General features: G+C 31.8%; 2 protein-coding genes across 2 annotated transcripts; both read right to left on the bottom strand.

The window, feature by feature from the left end:
* Window positions 1-974: 974 nt before the first annotated feature.
* LOC107848412 (probable trehalose-phosphate phosphatase G) lies at window positions 975-4,451 on the bottom strand. The gene is made up of 6 exons (XM_047412749.1): window positions 4,350-4,451; window positions 4,212-4,283; window positions 3,976-4,108; window positions 3,711-3,768; window positions 1,157-1,301; window positions 975-986 (listed from the first exon to the last, which is right to left on the bottom strand). Exons 1-6 carry the CDS (start codon window positions 4,449-4,451, stop codon window positions 975-977), a joined length of 522 nt encoding a protein of 173 aa, XP_047268705.1.
* LOC124885267 lies at window positions 1,647-6,498 on the bottom strand. Its single transcript, XM_047408740.1, has 5 exons — window positions 6,155-6,498; window positions 5,203-5,210; window positions 4,982-5,042; window positions 3,527-4,853; window positions 1,647-1,986 (listed from the first exon to the last, which is right to left on the bottom strand). The coding sequence occupies exons 1-4, from the start codon at window positions 6,186-6,188 to the stop codon at window positions 4,624-4,626; spliced, it is 333 nt and encodes a 110-aa protein (XP_047264696.1). The 5' UTR covers window positions 6,189-6,498; the 3' UTR covers window positions 1,647-1,986; window positions 3,527-4,623.
* Window positions 6,499-25,836: the final 19,338 nt, after the last annotated feature.

Genomic DNA, 25,836 nt, shown 5'->3' with positions numbered 1-25,836 from the left:
ATATCAACTGTTGAATTGTACTTGCCACAACATATTTTTTCACATGAAAAATTGTACGTTGCACCATCAAGGGGAGTATCAATATCAAAAACTAAGATTTTGATTATGACAGAGCAACCAAAACGGAAGAAAGGCACATACAACAAAACATCATCTACAAAGAGATATTAAGTAAGATACCATACATATAATTACCTAAAACAAAAAATTAAGTACACTTTCAATTATGTAATATCAGACTAACTCCAAATATTCGTGTTTGTAGGTTCTGAAGATACATAGTTACTTTAGATTTAATTAGTATCCAAGTCATTGCATTTGTTCAATTACTTTCATAAACATTTACATGCACTAATTTATTTATTCTGATGTATTTAATTTTAGTTCTTAATGTATGTATGTTGGACTAAAACATATAAGTTTGTTTATGTAGATAGTGCATATTAATTTTATGGACAGAAAACAAAAATGTCGACAGCAAGGATCTCAACAATACACTTCAAAAGAATAGAAAATGCTTTGCTCAAATAATTATTACTAATCTTCTTCTTACACCAAATTTTGATTTAATATTTTGGATTAAACAATCACAGTAAGGGAATTTATATACATATACTAAACGTGGCTTTCTAAAATTGACAAAAATAAAAGCAGAATGACACTATTCCTAGCTTAATTGGAGCTCTCGAGCCATAATTTTTAGAGTTTAAACAGAAAAAGTACTCTTCCAGAATGATAAAGAAAGATACAACAACAACAAACCCAGTGTATTCCCACCTAGTGGGGTCTGGGGGTAAGATGTACGCAGTCTATACCTCTACCTCTAAAGAAGTAGAAAGGCTGTTTCCGATAGACCCCCGGCTCAAGTCACGAGATACCACACAAACTCATAGTAAAGCACAGAACTAGATTACATGACATAAATACGGCACCCATAAGTATTCTGCCTCATCGACTGTCTTCTTTCATTTTGTTTATTTATCTTTCTAGAATGATAAAGAAAGATAAATAAACAAAATGAAAGAACACAGTCGATGAGGCAGAAAGCCAAAGAAGAAGATTATAGACACACACCTGCAACTGTAAATTCTTCAATATTTTAAAAAAAGACTGGCATGAGTTCAACAAAACAAAATTTAAAAATAGGCATGTTTACCTCTTCATCACTATCATCTTCACCTGATTTATTCTTAATATGCTTTAGATGTTGATCAACAACATCAGCGTGATCATCGGGCAAAACAGGAACACCTTTTGTAGCCTGTGCTTCATTAAGATTCGTTATTTTCAAATACTTTTCACTGTATTAGCCAATAATTGTGTTTCAGGAAGATAAAATAAACTTGTATTTGCTTAAAAAACACACACTATTATTCTCTCTTTCATGTTGATATAATAACTAAAGCATGTTATACATGATAACAACAATACCAACATACCCAGTGTATCTCGCATATGGGATCAGGAGGCTATGATATACACATATCTTACCACCACCTTTGTGTGGTAGAGAGGTGTTTCTGATATGTCAAATAGAAAAGTTCAATATTAAATCTCCTCTGGATCTCTGTACTCTAATCACTTTGTCATTACCTAATAATACCTTTTTCAGCTATTAAATTTGACACTAAAAAATATTCAGGATATGTAGTTGGATTCTCTATGCACATATATGATAGACAGAAAATAAGAAAGTTTCGGATTCATCAAGTACATTGCCTAGGCAAATACCCAAGCAACTGATAAAAAGCAGAAATTAAAATACTTCATAATTTGACAGATTTGCCGGAAACTTTGTAACCTGAATTGATTTTACAAGTTCACCAAGTAGTCCTCCTCCTTCATACATTTCAAGAATATACGCAACACATGATGCTAACTTGCCATCACTATAAACTCAGTCATCCTGCTCCGAAACAGTCAACAATTTGCCAAAGAGGATCCACGCTTTTTAACTTCAACAAGTATATGGGAAATACTAACGTTCTGCATGGAACAAAATTGATAAACGTTGAATATCTAATATTGTCAAGTTAACTACTAGGTAAGAAAATATAATATGAATAAAAGCAAAAATATTAATATATAACTTCGATGTTTAAATATTATATTTCAACTATGAACCCTCTTTCAACCCAAAGCATTAACCATCATATTTTTACATGTAACTCCAAATACATGCGGATACTGAACAATATACACGGAACATCTAAAGACGTCTTAACATGTATCTGTATATACAGGGAGGATTAATTAATTGTCTATAATGTATCACGACTAACCATGTATTATGAATACACGATGTATCCATGTCTTTTTGTATGTTTTTCTTCTTTTATTCAATCTTTATTAGATACATGGGAATGTAAGTTTTAAGAGTTTTCACCTAATTGACACTTTTTTATGACATACAACATGATCTGAGACTACCTTACTTGCACCTCCCAAACAACTGTAAGGACTTCATCTTTTAACAATTGGCCTATGATGAGTTGGTTACCTAATTACTGTAAGGAAAACTCTAATTTTTTTCTAAAGGAACTGACATAGATCAAGTACAGTCTCAGGTTTCATGTAACCTATTCCCCATGTCCCCTGCTTGAAAATATATTTAACTTTTAATGTATTAATTACTTCGCAATAGAGATAGATATGATAGACAGGAAAAATAAGAAGACACTTTCATATCATCAAGTACGCTGCCTAGGCAAATGCCCAAGCAATTGACCAAAAGTAGGAAATGAAAAATATTTCAAAATCTAATAGACTCACCGCGGACTCTATCGCACAACATCAAGCACATAATGTCCAATGACAGACCAATTCTATAGTCAAAACAAAGATTATTAAATGTTTGTTCTATTTTTAACATATACAATCTCAGTCGTCAACAAATAAAGTTGGCACTCACCTTCTGACCTACAACAATAATGTACATAAGTACAAAACTTATGGTTCTAAACTTTTTCATCCTTGATGTCTTCAATTTTCTCGTAAAGAGTTTTAAAAACCTATAAAGTAGTTAAGCAAGTTAAGTAAACGTCTGTAAATAACTCTTTTTTCTTTCTAGCCGAGACAAATAGTCATCTGCTGGTGAAATGCTTTTAGAGGTAACTTCCAAATCACCTCATCAATCATTGATAAAATAAAATTTACCAGTAGGCTAGAACAGATTAACTTCCTTGCCATGCTCAAAAGAAGGTCATCAGAAATTGTTATAAGAAATTGACCCAAGATAACAATGTAACAAAGGAAAAAATTTGTTACAGTTTATGTTGTATGAAACTCAAAAAATTATGCAAAAGGCAAATTTAATTTTATGTTGTATGAAACTCAAAAAATTATGTAAAAGGAAACTTAAACCAAATAGGCCAACGAATTTCTAGACAATTACAACTTAGCAAATAGTAAGTAAAAATCATCAGAGAAGTACTGACTATGCTTGAATTGAATAGTTTATCGCATAAAAATAAATAATCATTTACCAAATTCAAAATAAGCTATAACGTGAAAGGAGAGAAATTACCATCTGTATCTATGACAAGAACTCTACCACTGTCCATGACTGTTGGTATTCTATGGACAATACTGATTATAGTACTTGTAGTGAAATCCTTGTGGATGATTTTCTGGATCACAATATTTGTCTGTCAATCAACAGAGATGGTTACCTCATCCATAAAGAGAATCCTGCTACGTTTTAGCATTACTCTTCCCAAGCAAAGAAGTTGTCTCTGTCAACACTCCAATTATCTCTGGTATCAACAACTATTATTTACCAATAACAGTGTTCACTTATCAGTATGTCTATATTGAATTAGCATCGAAGTTAGTTGTGTAATTCAACAAATAATCATGAGGAATTTTTTTTTCTGTGTTAGCATAAATTTTTAAAATAAATTAAGGTTCTCTTAGTCCCTTCCTATCCCTACACTGAATATTTTTGTAAGTAATTGAAAAAGGAAAGAGATAAACCTTTGATTTTTCTAGAAACTTCATTAACACAATTTGCATCATTAGTAGTCAATGTATTTTTGACTGGCGAAATGATGTTCATACTGCGGTTACCATCATAATAGAGTTCAGGAAGATCTACCAGCTCATATACCTAAAAAAATAAAAATCAGAAATCACTTCTGCAAATGAAGAGAGATTTGAAATGTATGTATATAGACTTAACAATCTAAATTAGTAATTAAGCTAAAAGTTACGTTATCACGGCTTTTTCCATTAATGATTGTTGTTTTGAAATATTTTGCAACATTACTAACAACAGAACATATCTGTAGAATATATTATTTGAACATCTCAAGATAATCATCTTACTTGTATATGAAAGTTCGATTTACCTCATTGGACATAAAAGCACGGTCAGGGTCATCAACAATAGGAGAGAGAGTCCCATCATAATCTAGGAAAATCACTATATGTTTATTACTTACTTGCCTCATAATTTGCTGAAAGCAGTTGAGAGGTGATGGATACTTGATTTGAATAAATAAAGAACCTTGGTGAAAATGGAAATAAATAGACCAGTGTGCATTTGGTAAAAGTATTAACATACCATCCAAGAAACGTAAGTCACATCAGCATCATCTTAAGAAACATCAATGTTTGCTTTCTTCAGGATCTTCTTCCCAGGAGGTGAAGAAGACCGCATTGCCTCGAACCAGCCATTGGATTGAACATCATCAAGCTTTGGTGGCTTCTTTCTAGGAATCGATAGCACACTACTGGAGAATGAAGGTCCAGATTGTGAATAAGGAAATAAACTAGAATGGATCCCAATCTGTACTTGGTCAATGGTGAAGGATCAGTAAGAACTGGAGAAGCGTTTGTCGAAGTCAAGTCCACTGCAACAAATATGAATTTGACAGATTTTTGACTATGTGATTGACAGTTATGCACTACACACTTTATAGTAGTAAATGTTTAGAAGTAGAGAATGTTTTAGCCAACTTTTTTGTCAATGAAAAGCCACCTCTTCTTTTCTTATCACTATTACTGGAAATGGATTCCATTAAGTACGAGCTTCCCGCAATCTAAAAAAGTAGAAAATGTTATGCGATGAGATTCTGAAATTAGTTGTATGATATAAGACTGACAGAAATTTATTGAGCATTACCTCATCTCCTAAACCACACTGCATTTACACTATGAAATAAAATATTTTGACTTGCAATTTAATTGAGTCTAACGTACCTTCCTACCTAGAAAAACAAGTTACATGTGTCAAAACAATATTATATGACCTCTTATACGAAAATTTACCATCATGAAAAAACAAAGAAAATTTAAAATATTTCATGCTAATAGGCGAGAATAGACTTGAATTCTTACTAAATGCATTTTCATTTGAAGAAATTACTAATAGCTGATCTTACAGTCCACAAAATAGGGTATGCGAAGATAGAGTCTACAAAGACCTTATCCCTACCTCAAAAAAATAGAGCAAACATTTTCAGTAGACCCCGACTCAAAAAAACAGAATAAAACTACATCATAACAACATGATAAACAGATGCAACTCAGCTGAAGAAATCATACCCTCTATAAGGAATTTTTGATCAAAAACCATAGTACTATCAAAAGAAAACACCAAATAAGAACAGAGGACAATTATAAACAACTCAAATGAATTCAACCAACTATTAGAAACAAAAAACACCCTAAAGATGTAGAGAAGATTACTTTCAGTAGGTCTATGAAAATACACATAAAACTCTTGCATGCCATCTGCTTCGATTCAGAAACTCAAATTCATATATCTGAGCTGACATGAAAACATTAAGACGTTCAAAATTTGTAAAATTAACATGCCTAACTCAATTATATCTGAAATATAGTAATTATCCATTACAACGAAAAAATCAGTTTCGAAAAATTCTAAACCAACTTGTTTGTTCACCTTTTGTTCACCTTTTCTTCAGCCAAAAGCCCTAAACTAACATGCATCAACTGTTCAATTTCTGGCATAACACAAATAATCTCACCTTTTTACATACGGGTATTTAAAACTAATGCTTTAACTTACTAAAATCGCACCTCTTTCTCTCTAAAGTGTAACCTTTAATTAAGAGAAGTAATAAATAGAGATTGAAAATTCACTTTAAACACAATAACACATGAAGAAGTTGCAGAACTGCTGCATTACCTGGTGATTCTGTGTATAAGACGTTGGATATCATATTGGGAAATTTGATTTAGTTTGCATGTAAATAATGTATGACTGGTGTGACTCCTTAGTTCTGGTCTTCCTTTCTCTTTTACTTGGCAGTTAATTTAGGTTATTGCCAAAAGTGAAGAACAGTTCAAGACGATAGAGCTTTTTGCTTTTCAAAAGTAAAGTTATCCGACAGATTTTTTTATGATCTGAATCCAGTTGGGCAAACTTTTGTGCGTAAGAAAATTGCTTTGGGTCATCTTTGGTTTTTATTATTTTGTTTGATTTTGTATCAGATACTTTAACCCCAAAAAATAATTATCGGGTATCATATGATTATCATCTCATCCTGTCTTAATTATATATATATATATATATATATATATATATATATGAATATCTACAAAGTTAAAAAATTTAATTGTGTCACATAAATATATATAATTAGTTTGTGTTTGAATATTTTCATTTGACACAAAATCTCAAGAAAAGTAATTAAAACTTTTAAATTTTGTAGAGAAAATAAAATACTTGACACACCTGAACTTTTTTTGTGGAGGATATTTTTATAAATAAATACTTTTTTTTAAAAAAATTAGAGAAAATATCCAATTACCCCCCTGAACTATACCTAAAAAGGTTATGACACACCTCAACTTAAAGGGGGTCCTATTACCCCTGAACTAATTATAAGTGTAATTTTGACACCCCTAGTGCCTACGTGACACATATGTGGAACACACGTGTGCCTACGCGGACACTTCAGTGTGTTATTCCACGTATGTGCCATGTAGGCATTAAGGGTGTCAAAATTACACATTTAATTTGTTCAGGGGGTAATAGGACCCTCTTTAAGTTGAGGTGTGTCATAACCCTTGTGGGTATAGTTCAGGAGGTAATTGGGTATTCTCTCAAAAAACTATACTATACATATTATTTTTAATACAACAAGTCAAACACTGCATAAATTTTTTAGTATAACTAATATACTTGCATTACTAATGCAAACGTTACTAATATCTACATCATATTTTGTACTATTCGTATACATCTTACCAAACGACCCCATATTACAAATGCGTACTGTAAATAACTTGTACAGTAATAACTTGTCCTTAGCCCATCTCAAGGCAATTCTATATCCAAGGAAGAATTTCCAAGAGGCTCTGGTGTTTCCTCTAATCATCTCTACGACCACATTAGAGTCCATGCCATGAAGAGTAACATTAATAATATTTCCATTGAAGAAATAAAGATTTAAGCCAACAAGAGCAGGACGAATCCATCTAGTTTACTGCAGAACCTAATTGTGGTGATTATTAATTTCACCATATATGTTGTATTCAAGCTAAGGAAGCAAGTCTCACAAAAACAAGAAAGTGACATTGTATAGCGTTGTCATTGTCTTTATTAAAATGAAAATTACCCTATCACATGGATACAAGGATAATAACATATATGAAAAGACAAATGAAAATGTGTGATATCTACGTCAACATTTCTATGGAACCTAATTATTGTGATGAATAATATATGTGGGTCCAGCCCCATAAACCCGATACAAAAATTAGATTCATGACAATTCATGATTCAGGAAAAATGTGTTCTTTCCCATGGTTAATTTTTTCAAACACTGATAAAGAGGAAATCAATCAATAATCTCCTTAATTGTAAATGTATATCATCAATGACTTAGACATGTTTTTTTATACTATAAAAAAAAGCATTCAGTTCATTCCTAGTTACGCACCAACATTGAGGGTAAGTGAGGTATTTCACAGATTGTGATAAAAAAATAGTTTGTAAAAAAAAATTAGAGTGGACGATCTTTTAGTTAGGTGAAAGTCAAAAGAGAGTTTTTTTTTAGTGTAGCAGTCACTTTGAGTGTTGTACTTATGATTACAATGTAAATTTTCTTACTACAGAAATATCAGTTGCTCCTCTTCGTCCGTGATTTTTTCTTATTTAAAAGAGTTTCTCCGTAAAATTCTCGATGTCATTATTTTTTAATTTTTTTCATTATTTTGCTATAAATATTTTTGTTTTTATTCCACTTTTACCCAATAAATTAATATCAGAGCTAGGTTTGCAATATCTGTATTTTTTGATAAACAATGAAAGCCAACACAAGTAGAATTATTACATTGAATGACATTAATTATGCCATTTAAAAGAAAAAAATGAAAGATCTGCTCTATGTCAAGAATTTTCATCAACTAGCCTTTAACACTATAAAATCTGAAAATAAAACTGATGACGAGTGGAACTTGTTACACAGAGAGGTTTGCGGTTGTATTAGGCAGTAGGTTGACGACAATGTGTTGAGCCATATTTCTGGAGAGACACATGCTAGGTCCCTATGGGAGCATCTTGAAAGTTTGTATGCTCGAAAAAACTGAAAATAATAAAATGGTCTTGACAAAATAAATTTTGGGGTTACAATATCATGATGGTTCTCCGATGACAATCACCTGAATAACTTTCAGGGGATCATGAACTGATTATCTGCTATGAGCATTAAGTTTGATTACTAAATTCAAGGTTTAATTCTAGTTGGTTCTGTTAGAATTCCATCCCTACTGATTACTTATTTTCCGCCTAACTGTTGCCTATCAATAGAATATGTTAACTAACGTGCTCCTAAGAAGCTAAAACAGTAAGTAATTGCACAGTGACGGTTACGTGGAAAACACCCAGCTCAACGAGGTATAGAAAAAACCACGACATGTACCTCTATAAGATTTAACCCTAACTTCACTAAAACAGTTTGAGCCTCAACAAATCAACGAATTACAAAACTCTTATAATCAAGGAATTAAACTCCAACTCCTATTTCTACAAAACACAAACCTTTTCAAGATAAGTTTTCTTAAGTCTTCAAGTTCCCAAACTTGAAGAGAAAGCTCCTAACTCAGTTTATACTTCACTTAGACTAGACAACGTTACAACTCAAGAACCAACCTAATACATAAAGTCTAAGACTCCTTAACTCTAAGTACTAAGAATAGGTTCTCCTTCGATGCATTAAGTTTTGGAACTTTTTGATAATTTATTGATGTGTTGCTATCTTTTTGAGTGTATGAGTAACAAAGTGAGTTACTCCCTCAATATATATTGACTCTTCAAAGAGTCCTTCACTATGTGCTCTCCTTTGCCTCCCTTTGGACTCTTCAACTTTAACAAACTTCTATGTTAAGTGTGAGTCTCTCTTCTAGTGAAACTCTTGTAGTTGTCAAACTCCTTCTTCAAGTCAATCTCATTGTTTGAGTGCAACTCTTTCTTCTTAGCTTATCAACAAAGTGTTGTATTTAATTATAACTTCTTTTTATCACACGTTATCCATCAAGAACTCAAGAGAACCTTATTCATTCCTTATCCATTTTCTATCTGCTTATCCTCGTGACTGTCTTCATATGTTTGGACCAGTTTGAGTAACATATTTCTTTTAATATGTCCATCATCAAAACTTTATTGGTCTAACGAATTCCCCCTTTTTGATGAAGAAAACTTTATATCCCTGAAGTACTTTAGTCAAGACACAATAATAAAAGAAACACATTAGTCATTAGGTTATAAACATTACATAACTTAATCCACAACTCAAATCTTAGGTTATAAACATTGCACCACTCAATCCACAACTCAAATCTCCCCTCTTTTGACATCATTGAAAAGCCAGTTCAAGATACTATAAGACAAAAAAAAAAGTTGTGTAACAATTCATTTCCACTTGGGCTATTTTTAAAATAGCCAGAATAAGAAGGAAAATACATAAAATGTAGTTAAATTATGCACCTACTGAATAAGAACAGAGTAGCTAATTCATTAAGTTTCAAACATATACCATTTTGTAATCACTTCGAATTAACATAAAGAAATAGCTGCGAAAAAAAAACTAAAGCTCTAAGGGTTGGAAGAGAAGGAAGGAATAAAAGAAAGCAACCGAGTCAGCATACGAATAATTTCCATATTTTCTGCTCTATCACGAGCAAGTTCAACTTTAAACGAATGAATTTGATCCTGAAGTAAGGCCTTCTCAGCATCATGTTCAGTTTGTGCTACAATTATTGCAACATTCTTCTCAGTAAGAGCATTTCTAGCTCTTTGAAGAGGAGCATTAGCACTTCTCATAGAAATGGGTAAGCCCATGTGTTCTACTATGCCAATGACATTCTTTGTGGTCTGTACGGACCACACTTGAACATCCATTAAGTAATCTTCAAATATAGGTGCCATCCAGAACTCATAAGGTAGGGCATACCCCTTTTTATCTTTGACAAAGACCCTATGCATGTTCTTGATCATGAGTCTGGAAAAAATTGATTCTGACTTCAGTGTCCAGAAGTTCCATGAGATTCAGATCAAGAAAATTTACCTCTGTACGTTTTTCTTTCCTTGGTAGGATCATCTTATGCGTAATATCAAAATAAAGTTGATGCATATGAGACATGTCTCTTTTAAAGAATTTACTATGGTGACCAAGATTATGATAGAATTTTCTAGAGATTTCTAAGTTAGAGGGTAGATTATCTAATGATGGCCATTTAAATTTTGCATAATGACCCTAACCCCCCAATAGAATATCTAAAATCCTAGCTAGATTGTCAGCAACCAAGTTTATAGCTACCCCTATCACGCAACTTACTACGCTCAATCCCATTGGTGTAAAATTCATACACCTCAGATTTTCCAAATTTTCTTTGAACATCACCTTGGAGGAGAATGTTAGTCCATCCTTAAGCAGCCAATTTTGTCAACAAAACTAACATGACAGGACCTCCATAGCCGGTCGCAACTCTTCCCCTAGCAAGTTTTCTCTTTTGAAACTGGAGAACATTTATCAACTTTAGAAACAATAGGCTCAGGTAATTCTTCGATATCAAACTTGTCATCAGACTTAAAGTGTCTGATAGAATAGGTGCAGGAACCCGTTTCCTAGAGCTGGAGGTTTTTTTTGGATTTTGAGGATTTTGATGGGCAATGGATGTTCACTTTAATTTTGACTTAGAAGTTGAAGGAGGAGGTCGAAATGCAGATGGCTTGGGAATAACAGTGTTTTATTCTTTCCCTCTTCATAGAGTACATCTTGGGAAGGGGAAGAGGAGAGAGGAACAAGTAGAGTAGAGCGTGTTTTTTTATTGGCATGGAGTGCCTCAGCCATAGAATCTCCCTTTTGACGCTTCTTATTACGCATATGAAGAGTTATAGATGAGATAAAATGTGAGTATGGTTTATTAAGAACCTCAAGCTCATCACAACAATGGGGTTAAAAGACTGTTGTCTTTTAGACCGAGATCTAGCTTTACGAGGGATCAAATTTATAATAGGAATGCCATCAGTGTTAATAACTTGAATAGGGGAAACATTAGCGACTTCAGAAGTTTAGGTGAAAGGAATAGGTGGACTTGCAGAGAATTTTGAGAATGGGTTTTGGATATTTGTCCATACAGCAAAATCAAAAAATTTCATGGGGATACTAGGAGGAATGAGAAGAGTGGCGTTGGTAGTAGCACGAGCCACTAATTGAGTGGATGGTGATTCACTAGATGGGTTGGACTTAGTTATGTTAGAGAAGGATAAAGAAGAACATGACATTGTCATAAGATAAAGAAGACTTTGCTAAAATTTTTTGTTATGAATGCCACCTGTTCTTCAGTCAGTTCCATTTCTCCATCACTGTCAGAGTATTTTAGGTCTAAGGTTTTCTCGGGAGATGCCTTTTCATTCTTGGCTTCATTAATTTGCATCTCATACATCTTTAGGTTTTCTAATAATTCATTTAATGTCATACTGTTTAAATCCTTTGCCTCTCTAATCGTAGTAACTTTGATATCCCATTTAGATTTTAGCAGGACCCTCAATACTTTCTCAATTTATTCCTCAGTAGTGATGACTTTCCCTAAAGAAGTCAATTCATTTGTTAAAGCAGTGAGTCTTGACATTATTTGATGGAGGGATTCATTTTCCTTCAGCTTAAAGCTTCGTACTCGGTAAAGAAAAGAGCAACTTTGAATTTTGTCACTTGAGTGGTGCCCTAATGTGAATTAACCAATGCATCCCAAATTTGCTAGGTAATGGTGCAAGTAGACACTCTCTTGTATTCAGCTGGACCTAGCCCACACACTAGTATGTTCTTTGCCATTGTATTTTTCTTCAGAGCCACCAAATCATCAGCAATAAATTTGCTTCTCACCTTTTTAACATGTTATTCATCTTCCAACTTCATTGGGATAAATAGACAATCAATAATTCTGTCCCACAATTCATAGTCTTCTTCTTGAATGAACATTTTGCATTCTAGCCTTCCACCAAGCGAAATGAGTACCATAAAAAAGAGGAAGCCTGGTAGTGGATTGACCTTCATTGTGACCAATAGGAAGTGCGGAATTCATCATAGTGATATTTTCTTAGGTGTTAGCCTTATGTAATATGACCCTTCTCTGGTACTACTTGTTAGAGTACCAGCCCTACTAATTACTTATTTTTTGCCTAATTTTGCCTATCAATGGAATATGTTAACTAACATTCTCCTAAGTAGCTAAAACAGTAAGTAATTGCACAATGATGCTTTCATAGAAAACACCCAGCTTAAAGAGGTGTAAAAAAACCACGACATGTACCTCTATAGGATTTAACCCCAACTTCACTAAAATAATTTGAGCCTCAACAAATCAACGAATTACAAAACTCTTATAATCAAGGAATTGATCTTTAACTCCTGTTTCTACAAAACACAAAACTTTCTAAGATAAGTGTTCTCAAGTCTTCGTGTTCCCAAACATGAAGAGAAATATCCTAGTGGTTTATACTTCACTGATACTAGACAATGTTACAATTCAAGAACCAACCTAATACATAAAGTCTAAGACTCCTTAACTCTACGTACAAGGAAAAGGTTCACCTTCGATGCATCAAGTTTTGGAGCTTTTTGATAATTTATTGATGCGTTGCTATCTTTTTGAGTGCATGAGCAACTGAGTGAGTTACTCCCTCGATATATATTGACTCTTCAAAGAGTCCTTCACTGTGTGCTCTTCTTTGCCTCCCTTTGGATTCTTCAACTTTAACAAACTTCTATGTTAAGTTTGAGTTTCTCTTCTAGTGAAACTCTTGTAGTTGTCAAACTCCTTCTTCAAGTCAATCTCATTGTTTGAGTGCAACTCTTTCTTCTTAGCTTATCAACAAAGTGTTGTATTTAATTATAACTTCTTTTTATCACACGTTATCCATCAAGAGCTCAAGAGAACCTTATCCATTTCTTCTTCATTTTCTATCCGCTTATCCTCGTGACTGTCTTTATATGTTTGGACCAGCTTGAGTAACATATTTCTTTTAATATGTCCATCATCAAAACTTTATTGGTATAACAGGTTCCTTACCAAACTCTTGGAAATTATTTAGAATCTCATTGTTAAATTTTGAGCCTCAACAGATCAACGAATTACAAAACTCTTGTAATTAAGGAATTGATCTTTAACTCCCATTTCTACAAAACACAAACCTTTCCAAGATAAGTGTTCTCAAGTCTTCGAGTTCCCAAACTTGAAGATAAATCTCCTAATGGTTCATAATTCACTGATAATAGACAACGTTACAACTCAAGAACCAACCTATTACATAAAGTCTAAGACTCTTAACTCTAAGTATTAGGAAAGGTTCTCCTTCGATGCTTCAAGCTTTTGGAACTTTTTGATAATTTGTTGATGCGTTGCTATCTTTTTGAGTGCATGAGTAACAAAGTGAGTTACTCCCTCGATATACATTGACTCTTCAAAGAGTCGTTTACTGCGTTTTATCCTTTCCCGCCCTTTGGATATTTCAACTTTAACAGACTTCTATGTTAAGTTTGAGTTTCTCTTCTAGTGAAACTCTTGTAGTTATCAAACTCCTTCTTCAAGTCAATCTCCTTGTTTGAGTGTAAATTTTTCTTTTAATCTTATAAAAAGGAATTGTATTTAATTACAACTTTTTTTTATCACACGAGATCCATCTAGAGCACAAGAGAGCTTTATCCATTCCTTATCCTTTTTTTGTCCGCTTACCCTCTTGATTGTCTTCGTGTGTTTGGACTAGCTTGAGTAACATATTTCTCTTAATATTTCCATCATCAAAACTTAATTGGTATAACAGGTTCCTTACCAGACTCCTGGAAATTATTTAGAATCTCATTGTTAAATTTTGATCCCATGACGTGATTTTTATGGATTTTGTCAAAAGCAACGTTCTTAACAAAGAAATGAGACAAAAGTCTCAAGTTTTTTTTATTGTATGATGTTTTTTATGATTGACACTAGGGGGAGCAGGAATCGTGGTTCTCAAAATAGAGAACATTATAGAAATAAATCTTGAGTAAAATTTAAGGATATTGAGTGTATGTTAAAATGGCACACAGAAATTTTGCCCAAAATTGAAGAAGGGGGAACAGAGAAACAGAGGAAAAGAAAGAAGACAACAATGAATATTGCATAGGCACTGTCACCTCCGAAGATCTTGTTATTATTCTTGATGCAAATCTAATAAATATTGCTTGTGATGAGTCAAACTGGATTGTGCATTCTGATGCCATATCTCACGTGACATCAAGGAAAGATTTTCTTCCTCATCTTATACTCTATGAGACTTTGAAACCTTGAGTATGGGCACTGAGACTGTATCTATGATGGATAGTATTGGTATAATTTATTTGAAAATTAGTACTGAATCTAAGTTAGTTTTAACCAATGTAAAACATGCACATGGTGTTCATATGCACTTGATTTCTATTGGTGCACTGGATGATGAGGGATATATTAGTACTAATGGTGGTGAAAAATGAAAACTCCTTAAGGGTTCTTTGATGTGTCTTGTGGTGACAAGCTTTGTAATTTATACTGGACTATGGCTTTTACTTGTCCTAATATGGTGAATGCAACTGAAAGTGCTAGCTTTGTAACATTATGGCATAAAAGTCTTAGCCGTATTAGTGAGAAAGTACTTTATGTTTTGGCTAAGATGATATTACAGTCAAATTTCAAAAGTGCTAAATTTGAAAAATATGAGCACTGCTTAATTGAAAAAGAATAAGATTTTCTTTCAAGTCTCATCCTTCTTCAAGAAAGAAAGAGTAAATTAAATTGGTGCATTCAGATTTATGTAGTCCAATGAATACAAGGGTTTTGATGGTGCACTTTACTTTATTACTTTATTTAATGATTGGTAAAGAAACATTTGGATCTATGTCTTGAACACGAAAAGACTAAATGTTTAATGTCTTTAAGCGGCTTCAGGATTTTGTTGAAACTAAAACATGAAAAAGCTAAAGACTATTTGTACTGATAACGATGGTAAATATTGCAGACGATTTGACGAATACTGCATTCCATAAGGAATCAAGCATTAAAAGACTTCTCCTAAGACTCCTCAGCTTAATGGTTTGATGGAGAAAATAAACAGGACCTTGATGGAATAGGTGTTTGTTTTCAGAAGCAAAATTGTCAAACTATTTTTGGGGTGAGGCTCTATTTACCACTGTACTAGATATTAACTTATCTTCTACTGTTGCTTTGAAATGTGATGTACCCAATAGAATTTGATATGGTAAGGATGTTTTCTATGACCATTTGAGAGTATTTGTTTACAAAATTTTTGTACATGTGTCCAAAAATAATCGGTCAAAGCTAGATACAAAAATAAAACAGTACATCCTTATTGGTTATGACCTTGATGGATTTGATTATATGCTATATGATTCAGTTGAGAAGAATTTTGTAAGACGTCATAGTATTGTCTTCATGGAGAATCAAACAATTAAAGACACTGACAAAGTAGAGAAGCCAGAATCTTCAAGATTTGATGGTGTGGTTAATCCTTTTCAAGTTTCTTATACATGTGTGCATGATGTTGGTGGGCTTTATAATTATGGTGAAGCCTAAAACTATATTCCAAATTAGCATGTTGATGTTGATAATGACGGTGATGTTGTTGTTGTTGATGCTTCTATTCAAGAAATTATGGACGAGTTAAATATTCTACTTAAAAAATCTGAAAGAACTTATTTTTTCTTGTTATCTTCCTATGTGTCGCTCACTAATGGGGAGAACCTAAATGTTATGAAAAGGCCATGGAAGATGAGAATAAGAATCAATGGATTGATGCCATGCAAGATAAGATAAAATATCTTCATCAAAACCACATTTATGAGTTGGTGAAATTGCCTAAGGGCATGCAAGCTTTGAAGAATAAGTGGATTTCAAAGTAAAATCTGAAGAACATAGCTTGAAGCCCATATAAAAAGTCAGATTGGTTGTCAAAGGATTTGATTAAAGGAACGGTATTGAGCTTTACAAAATATTTTATCCTGATGCCAAAATAACCGGTATAGTACAATTCTTAGTTTGATTACTAGTTTTGATGTAGAGATTGAGCAGATGGCTATGAAGAAGATTTTTTCTTTATGGTGATATCGAAAAGTAGATCTATATGGAATTACCTGAGGTTTCAAGATAAATGATAAAGATAATTATGTGTGCAAACTTAAAAAGAGTCTTTATGGCTTGAAGCAAGCTCCTCGACAGTGGTATAAAATGTTTGAATCTATCATGGGAGGAACAAGGCTACAAGAAGACTTCTTTAGATCATTGTATATTTGCACAAAGTTTGTTTGATGATGATTTAATCATCCTCTTGCTATATGTGGATGATATGTTTATTGTGGGCAAGAATGCTTTCAGGATTGACGAATTAAAAAAATAGTTATACAAGTCTTTTTCTATGAAAAACTTGGGTCTTGCTGAGAAGACTTTTGGCAGAATGATTATCGTCTCAAAGATGTAAGGAAGCTTTACTTGTTACAGGAGAAGTACATTTATTGTGTGCTAGAGCACTTCAATGTGAAGAATGCTAAGGTTGCTAACACACTTTTTGCTGATCATATGACGTTGAGCAAGAAAAATATGTCCTACAACGACGAAGGAGAAAGACAACATTTCTAAAGTTCCATATTTCTCCATTGTCAAAATTTTAATGTATGCAATAGTGTGTACTAGATTGGATATTGCTCACGCAGTTGGTATTGTTAGCAGGTTTCCTTAAAATCCAAGAAAGTAGCACTAGGAGTAGTCAAATGGATATTGCGGTACCTAAGAGGAACCTTAGATGATTATTTGTGTTTTGGAGAATATAATCCAATCTTGAAGGGCTATACAAATGCTGATATAACTGGTGACCTTGATGATAAAAAAATTTACTACTGAATTTTTGTTTACATTTTAAGGGAGAGCTATATCATGATAGTCGAAATTGCAGAAGTATGTCACACTATTTATAACTGAAGCTGAGTCTATTGTGGCTACTGAAGCTAGCAAGAAAATCATATGGCTTAATAAGTTCCTTCAAAAACTTGGATTGCAGCAAATAAAGTGTGTTATCTATTGTGACAAAGTGTAATAGACTTGAGCAAGAACTTCATGTACCATGCAAGAACAAAATACATTGATGGGAGGTACCATTAGATTTGTGAACAAGTGAAGAATGAAGCATTCGATGTTTAGAAGATTCATACGACTGAAATCCTGTAGATATGCTGACAAGGTTATGCCTAAAGATAAGTTTGAATTATACAAATAACTTATCGCATTAGCTCTCTTTGAAAAGATGGGATACCTCCTTAAAGTGCATGGGACTGGAGGGGGAAATTGTGGGGTTCAACCCTATAAATGTTATTGAAAAATTAGATTCATGGTAGTCCATGATTCAGGAAAAGTGTTTTCTCCCCTATGGTTAGTTTTTTCAAATTTGGCAGGTAGAAAATCGACCAATAATTTTGTTAGTTGTAAATATCATTCTCGTGCCATTAACAATTCATTGAAATCATTCAAGTTTATTAGTAACATGATAGGCACATTTTTCTTCAACACCAATCTGCACAAAAATAAAAGCTACTTTGATAAACAATTTCACTTAAGAAAGATGTTGAATGATGATTGACGTTTTATAATTATGAGTTTGAAATCAAATACATAGTAATATGTGTGTGGAGTAAATAACTCACTCTTTCTAAAAAAATATTAACTGTAAGGATAAATCTGCCCATGTTGAAATCTCTGTACCTTACGTGTTGCACGAAAAATTTTCATCCCTCATGTAGTTCCTGTCGGCTGCACTAATTAGTATTTTTTACTTTTTTCCTTTTACCTGATGTATTTTATGAGAATTTGATTTTATGATATGCTGTTAGTGTCTATTTTTGTTCAATTAACTCAAGTTGTATCTTTTTCTTGCAGGATTAGTATCAACAACCTTCTGCGCAAGACTCAATTCGTAAAGATCTTCATGAAAATGAATGAAAGTTTCTTGATAAATTTTGTGGTTAGTTTATGCTCAGATTGTTGATAGAGTAATATTACAGTAAAAGAGTTTGTTTTATTTTGTGATGAGTTCCTTGTTCAGATTGTTGTCTATGTTGTAAGATCATAGGGATTTTATATACACTGCATTACATGAAATTTTAATTGACTACATTGTGGTTGAAAGTTTATGATGTAGCTAACATATGTGTGAATTCAATTTAATGACCACATCACTGACTGAGTCATTCAATTTTCTGGACAAATAGACCTTTGTATATAACATCTTGTGCTAGTGAATTAAACTGTGGCCTTTCGCTTATCTGGACCAAAAAATTGCACCTATTTCTTCTAGATATTAAAACACTGAAGACTACACAAATAAAAAGTGTAATGTTAAGAAATTCTATTTATCTGTTAAATTAAATGAAGAATATTGTGCAACATTATATGATTGTTTTTTATTTAGGTTCTGTAATCTCTTTCCTGTGTCATAAATTCCATTATGAAATAGGAACATTTAATATAATTCATTTGAACTATATAATATAACTTTTATCTTTACAAAGAAAACTAAAATATATGTAATTATTGTTATTAGACAGATGATTGTAAAATACAATCCTATATTACTAAATATGGAAGAACATATCTTTGTGGAGGCAGACCATTTGGTGTCAGAGTATTTAAGTAATCTTCCTGATAGTAGTTGTTAGTATCATCCTCTGCAGAGTCAAAACTAAGAAACATTCTGCTTTCACCAAAAAATATGAAAATTAACATTTTATTTAGCTGATCAACATATTCATTTATACTTGATAGAATAGCACGTTCAATCATGTATGTTGCAGAATCTACATTTTTATCCAGTAGTGAGAATATTTGCCCTCTTAAGGTGTCTACACCAGTAATGTCACTCTTTATTTCAATAACCAATTGTTTTGGAAGTAGTACCAAATCATCTTTTATTGTTGGCTCCTTCCCATTACCTATGCATAGTAAGAAGTCACTATGATGAATATGTTCTCGCCCTCATATTTCTTGTTAATTTAATTTTTTCATCCAATGCCACAAGTATGACTTTACTAAACTTGCATTTACCATTTTAGCCATTGTAGATTTTGAAATTATTGACAGTATCTGACGGAAATCACCTTTGAAAATCATTACTTTTCCACCAAAGGTTTGTCAACATCTGGTATATCTTTAAAGCTCCTATCAACCGTTTTAATTGTCCAATGACTAGCCATAGGCTCTTTATTCAGATAAGCAACTTGACTTTTTTTATAAATTTAGCTACACCACTTTGGTTTGACATACGTGTGACTGTTGTATCAGTTGTATAAAGCGGTATCTCAAATCTAAAATGAGTTGTATGACCTCTGAATAAAAGAGCTACTGCTACACCACTTATTATCGTTGCTAATGCTATCACACCTCTCGATATGGGACTTGAAAATAATGAACGATATAATAACATTTTTTGATCCCCCCAGCTCCACCGATAAAGAATAATTTGGATTAGCCAGACTGTACACTTTGCAATATAATCTTGAATGCTTGATCTTGTTCAGAATTTAACTGTGTTTATGTATCCAAAACTTTTAAAGGATATATTATAGACTTCTCTTCAATAATTTCTCTACATTCTGATATGATTTCACCATCCATACTCTATTTAAGTGTTGGTATGTCATAATTTTTAATTCTCTTACCCATGCTCTCTAAGAAATGATTTATACTTTTCAGTGTGCATTAAAGTTAAGCAATAAAAGAATTGTCATGCATTCTCTTAAAATCTTGTGACATGTCATCATAATATGTATCCCAGATCTTTCTAACATTCGTTGAATTACAATCAACCAAAAGTGTAGCAAATAAATTTCTCAGAGCTGCTGACATTTTGAAGATGACCACTTCACGTATGCATTCAAAAATGATGTTATCTAATTCGAGTAAACCTCTTTCTTTTGTAGCTTATTTGAATGTGTCACAAAGCCTTCTATTAACAGTCAACAAGTATTGAAATGAAGTCAGTCCTCATACGTGATTCAATAATATTCTCAAATAATACTTTTCACCTTCTGCTGGGATAGTTGTTATACTAAAGAAAAGAGACTAAATAAATATTATTTGAATGTTTACAAATATTAAGAAAGGCCGTGTTGAATTTCTTACCAACAACAATTCGATCAATTACTCATCTTGTTTTTCTTTGCGTCCAAATCTTACCATGAATGTTCCAAACATAGTACTCTGGAAATCCTTGTATGTGTATTTACGTGCTTCATTGTCCATTGAACATTTGTGAAAATACTTGATGACCGTGATTTTGGAGGCGTATTCCCATGTAACAACATTTTTCAAATTTTGGTTGCTCTAATAGCACACTACAATGTGAGCAAATAGTATTAGGAAGATTAGTAGAATATTTCGTACAAGATAATTTTATGTATTTTTTCATGATAAATTACAGCTAAAATAGATTACTACAAATTGAATTTTATGATTATTTTCTTAGAAGGGTGAAGTTGTAGTATTCAGATAGCTTAAGCAAGGTAGTAGAACTGACAAAAGATCTTCAAACCCTAAATGTGAAACTAAAAGAAGGGCATAGGTAATAAGAAAGTGTATGTATCTTAATTTTATAAAAGTGGACTATTTCATAAAAGCGATCGCACTGAAATTTTGTAAGGTACGTATCTTCTTCTTCTTTTTCTTCTTCTTCTTCTTCTTCTCTTGCTCTTCATAACTTCATTGGTGTGAGTGACTGAATTTTTTTTATTGCATTCTTTTAACCACCTGCAGTACTATGTTTTTATGTCTATTTTTCTTTGTCTTTTTAGTTTCATAATTTGTATGTCCACAATAGATTCATATTTGAATACTTTTAAATGTAGAAAGCTAACTAACAAACATACTTAATGGGAAGTAATTGAAATTGACGAATATTGCACATAAGTATTTAATGGATAGCGATTGAAATTTGTATTAGAAATAGTTTATCTGTTTTTTTTGGTTGAAAGATGTAGTTGAAGGTTAATGACTGGAGGCTTCATTTCACTGAGATCGAATTCATAAATTCTCCATAGCGCTTTCGGTGCAGTAACCCAATGCGCGTCTTGAAAACTCCTAATTTCATCAATGAATTTTTTCCACCATCTAATTCGATGTAAACATCACATCTATCATGTCCTTTATATGTGTACTTACAAAAATATTTTATTGCTTTTACGCCTTCACAAGACATAACATTGATATGCCAATTGTATCTACTTAATAAATAAGAATTATATGAAACAACCCATTGATTATTCATTGTCATGCCTCAGACTTTTTCTTTATTTTCATCATTTTGCTTCTTGTAAATAGGATAATCATTCTTTCCTTGTATTGATTTATTACTAAATGACCGAGGATAATAACTTTTGCACTAACCATCTCTCATGCCTGAATTCATTGGATAATTTTTTCTATGTGAGCCATGGATCATATGCTTGATAACTAAGTTATGCAAAATTGAAAATTCTTCCTTATCAAAAAATTCAGCGGAAATAAACTTGTCATAATCATCCGGTGATGTTATCTTGTATCCTTGTTTTAGTATTAACAGAAGGTAAATGTGTGATATGCCTCTTCTTTGAAATTCAATCACATAAACATATGCTGCAACATGCCTAAATATATTTTTGTGAAGATTTGATCTTTTAAATTTTTTAACTTTGATTTGAAAACTCTAATCACCAAGTCAGGTCTGCCTTAAGCAAGTTGTCCTAGCAAATTCTCTTTGATCTTTGACCAATAGGGATTACATGTCATTGTAATAAACAGATCTGGTTTTTCAAAATATTAAACCAAAGACATTGCATCCATATATCTACGACGCATATCCCTAGGTCCCCCAATAAATGATGCAGGAAGTATTATTCTTTGACAAACTTTTGAGCCTCTTCTTTCTCTAGCCATAATACTATCAATTATGCCTTTAATATTTTTCTTCTAAAATTTGATTGCTCAAACCTAAAATATTCAAGTCAAGTAGTTTCCAACTTGATGTACATGTCGACAACAAATTATTGAAACAATCATCCACATAATAGTATTATCGTGTTTTCTCCGCTGCGTATTTGTAGCTTATATTAGTAGTACTTTCTACAAGAGGCACAATTTTTAGCTCCACATCATACACCTATAAAATATTTATAAATATATTGATATGAGAGTTGTAAGTACACAATTCTAAGGTCAGTAGTAATTTTATTTTTAAACTTTACCTTGCTCCCCGTTGTCAAACACTTCATCAGCAGACACAAATGTAGGATATTTTGGTTGAGGCCTGCAATTTCAGTTCCATGCTTACCTTTATTTGTTTTAGTTGTTTTTGTATTCCTTAGTGCCATCTAGTTCACTATTTGGGAAAAGCAAAGAATACTGTAGTGGGTCATAACAATCGTAATAATATTTAATTTTATGAATATGCCTGAGTGTTTATGAAAAATAATCTCTCGATCAAATGGTACATTAGGATTGTTTCCATCTATCCAAATGACAACAAATTGATCTACTGATGGTTTATTGTAGATTCATTAATCTACTTTAGCAATAGAAGTAATTTGAATTTTTAAATCCTTAAAATTTGAATGATCCTTTAGTTGGCGAAATAATTATGCATAAGGATTGCCATCCATTATATATTTAATTATTGTGATAACTTCCTTAGATAAACTGTCTTCTTTGACTTTTGAAATTTTATTGCGTGACTTATTTTTTGTGTCAAAAAAATACATCTGAAAATAACATGAATTATTATCTTGTGGTAGTAATAAGGAGAGATCATGATATATTTGACCCTTTGCTCAAAATGTATAAACTCTTTTTAGTGAAGATACCAGATCATTGTCAAGTTTAAAACTAAAAGAAGTAAATCCAAATATGCTGTTATATGCTCTAATGTGTCTTCAAATTTCTTCTGCCACTTCAGGTTTAAAGAAGAATAAATCGTATAATTGAACTGATACTTCATTATTTTCAAGTTTTATTGATCCACTGTCGCAACAAAATACTGGAGTTTCATGTTAAAACCTCATAGCATGATAATTTATGCATTTAGGAATACTTTTCAACTTTTGAATACACGATATTGATGATATGCAGTCAATTTCACCTAAATTTTTTATAAAAATTATTAGAAATTTTAATAGATAATAAATCTTGCACAAATGTATATTACGCAAGTAACTTTAATTGATAAATTAGTATTACATTACCTTCAATTTCACACCTTTGCGATAGAGCATTTAGAAATTAATGTATTCTGTGTCTTTTTGTCGGTCTTGTTTCTTCAATATCGACATTTGTATCGACTGAATCCTTTCTTTAGCTACAAAAAAATAAACACTACTTTCAGTTTACTTTAAAATTGGAGCGTCAACATCAAATTTGTGTCTCTACTAAACAGAATGAATAAGGACAATTCAAGAATAATTATAAAAAAAATAATGGCTTGATTGTACTCTTTGCTTTGAATTTAAGACAAATGAGGAGAAAGATAGATGGATCTTATTTCCTCATAGTAGAGGATATATTTATCTACCTTTCAAGGAACTCTCAGTATAGAAAATCATTTTGCTTTAATAAAATTATTACTGTATAATTTAAAGTTCCTTAATCTAATTAAAGCTTCCAATTCAGAATTGATTAAAATAAACTGTAAAGTTTCAAAAGGTAAATAATACAAAACTCTATTTTTGTATGAAGCGAATAGATTGCTTTATTTTAAGTAGAAAAGGTGGTTTTAAGTTGTCTTTTTTTTTAATTGAAAAATGGTAAGGACAGCTTAAAACAACCTTTTCTGTACAACTTCACCTGTACGCAGTAGGGCTGCTTATCGGTTGGATAATTATGCTTAGCGGTTTGGCTTATTGGTTATTGGTTTTTAAATATACTAATCCGCTAGCCACCCAATAAGATGACGGTTGGTTCGATAGCAGATTAACAATTAACGGACGGTTATCGGATGGTGTAATGGATAAATTTAAGAGAGAATGAAATATCGAGCGATTATTGGTGGTTCCTCCATTTCTTCACTGCCTAAGTTGTTTGTATACTATGATTAATCTATTTATCAATCTTTTAGGCTTCTTGAGTTTTGTTCGTATAGTTATTTAATAGGTTAAAATATCGAATCAAATAAGAATTTTCTTCTAGACCTAAAATGTATGTAGAAACATTTTTAATTACTGGATTGACGGAAAGAAATAAAACTTTAATTATTTGAATTTTTATGTTTTATATCAAACTTTGTGAAGGACACATTTGAATTGTTTCATTTTTATTGCTTTCTTTTGTGTTGTCAAGAATAATTTATGTTTTGGTTTAAGAATTAATTTTAGATTTTCTTTACATTTTAGGAGTCTGACTGCACTTTATAGTTAGATGTCACAAGAAGTGGCATGTTATTTTCTAAACTACGAAGTGAATAGAATAATAAATGACATTTTATATTTTGGATTGACAAAAGATACTTATATATCTAGAGGTAAAAATATAATTATAATAATTCTTAATGGGTTAACGATTTACTCGATAAGAAAATTGAGTGATCAGTCTCTACACCAATAAGCCATTAATTAGAAAAAAATTTATCTATTCTCCAACCGTTAAACTAATTTTGCGGTTGGGTTAACAGTTACGGTTCAATTTTGAACAACCCTAATACGCAGAGGCATATGAGAAATTACTAGGTTATTTTAAAGGAAGTTTATTTAAAAAATAAAAAATGTGAGAAAATCTTATTAATTTTGAATGATAAAAACATCCTTATACCTAATTGTGTTTGTTGACACCTAATTTTTTCCCTCCACGACTAAATTTAATCCCGTGTTTCTTCAGTTTTTAATAAAATTAAAATATTTATTTCATTCAAATAAAAATTTTTCATAATATTTTTTGTACGTAATTTTATCATTTTAAGTAGCGATTATATAGTATCGTGTTCAGTTATACGAGATTATATAATTTGATTACTTAAAAATAAAAAATGTGAGAAAATCTTATTAATTTTGAATGATAAAAACATCCTTATACCTAATTGTGTTTGTTGACACCTAATTTTTTCCCTCCACGACTAAATTTAATCCCGTGTTTCTTCAGTTTTTAATAAAATTAAAATATTTATTTCATTCAAATAAAAATTTTTCATAATATTTTTTGTACGTAATTTTATCATTTTAAGTAGCGATTATATAATATCGTGTTCAGTTATACGAGATTATATAATTTGATTACTTAAATATTTATTCTTTGAAATATTAGATTTTAATTAAGGATTATTTTAAAAATAAATATAAT

Source organism: Capsicum annuum, chromosome 1 (genome assembly GCF_002878395.1).
Source record: "Capsicum annuum cultivar UCD-10X-F1 chromosome 1, UCD10Xv1.1, whole genome shotgun sequence".
NCBI lineage: Eukaryota > Viridiplantae > Streptophyta > Magnoliopsida > Solanales > Solanaceae > Capsicum > Capsicum annuum.
This window is presented reverse-complemented; position numbering and strand designations above follow the sequence as displayed.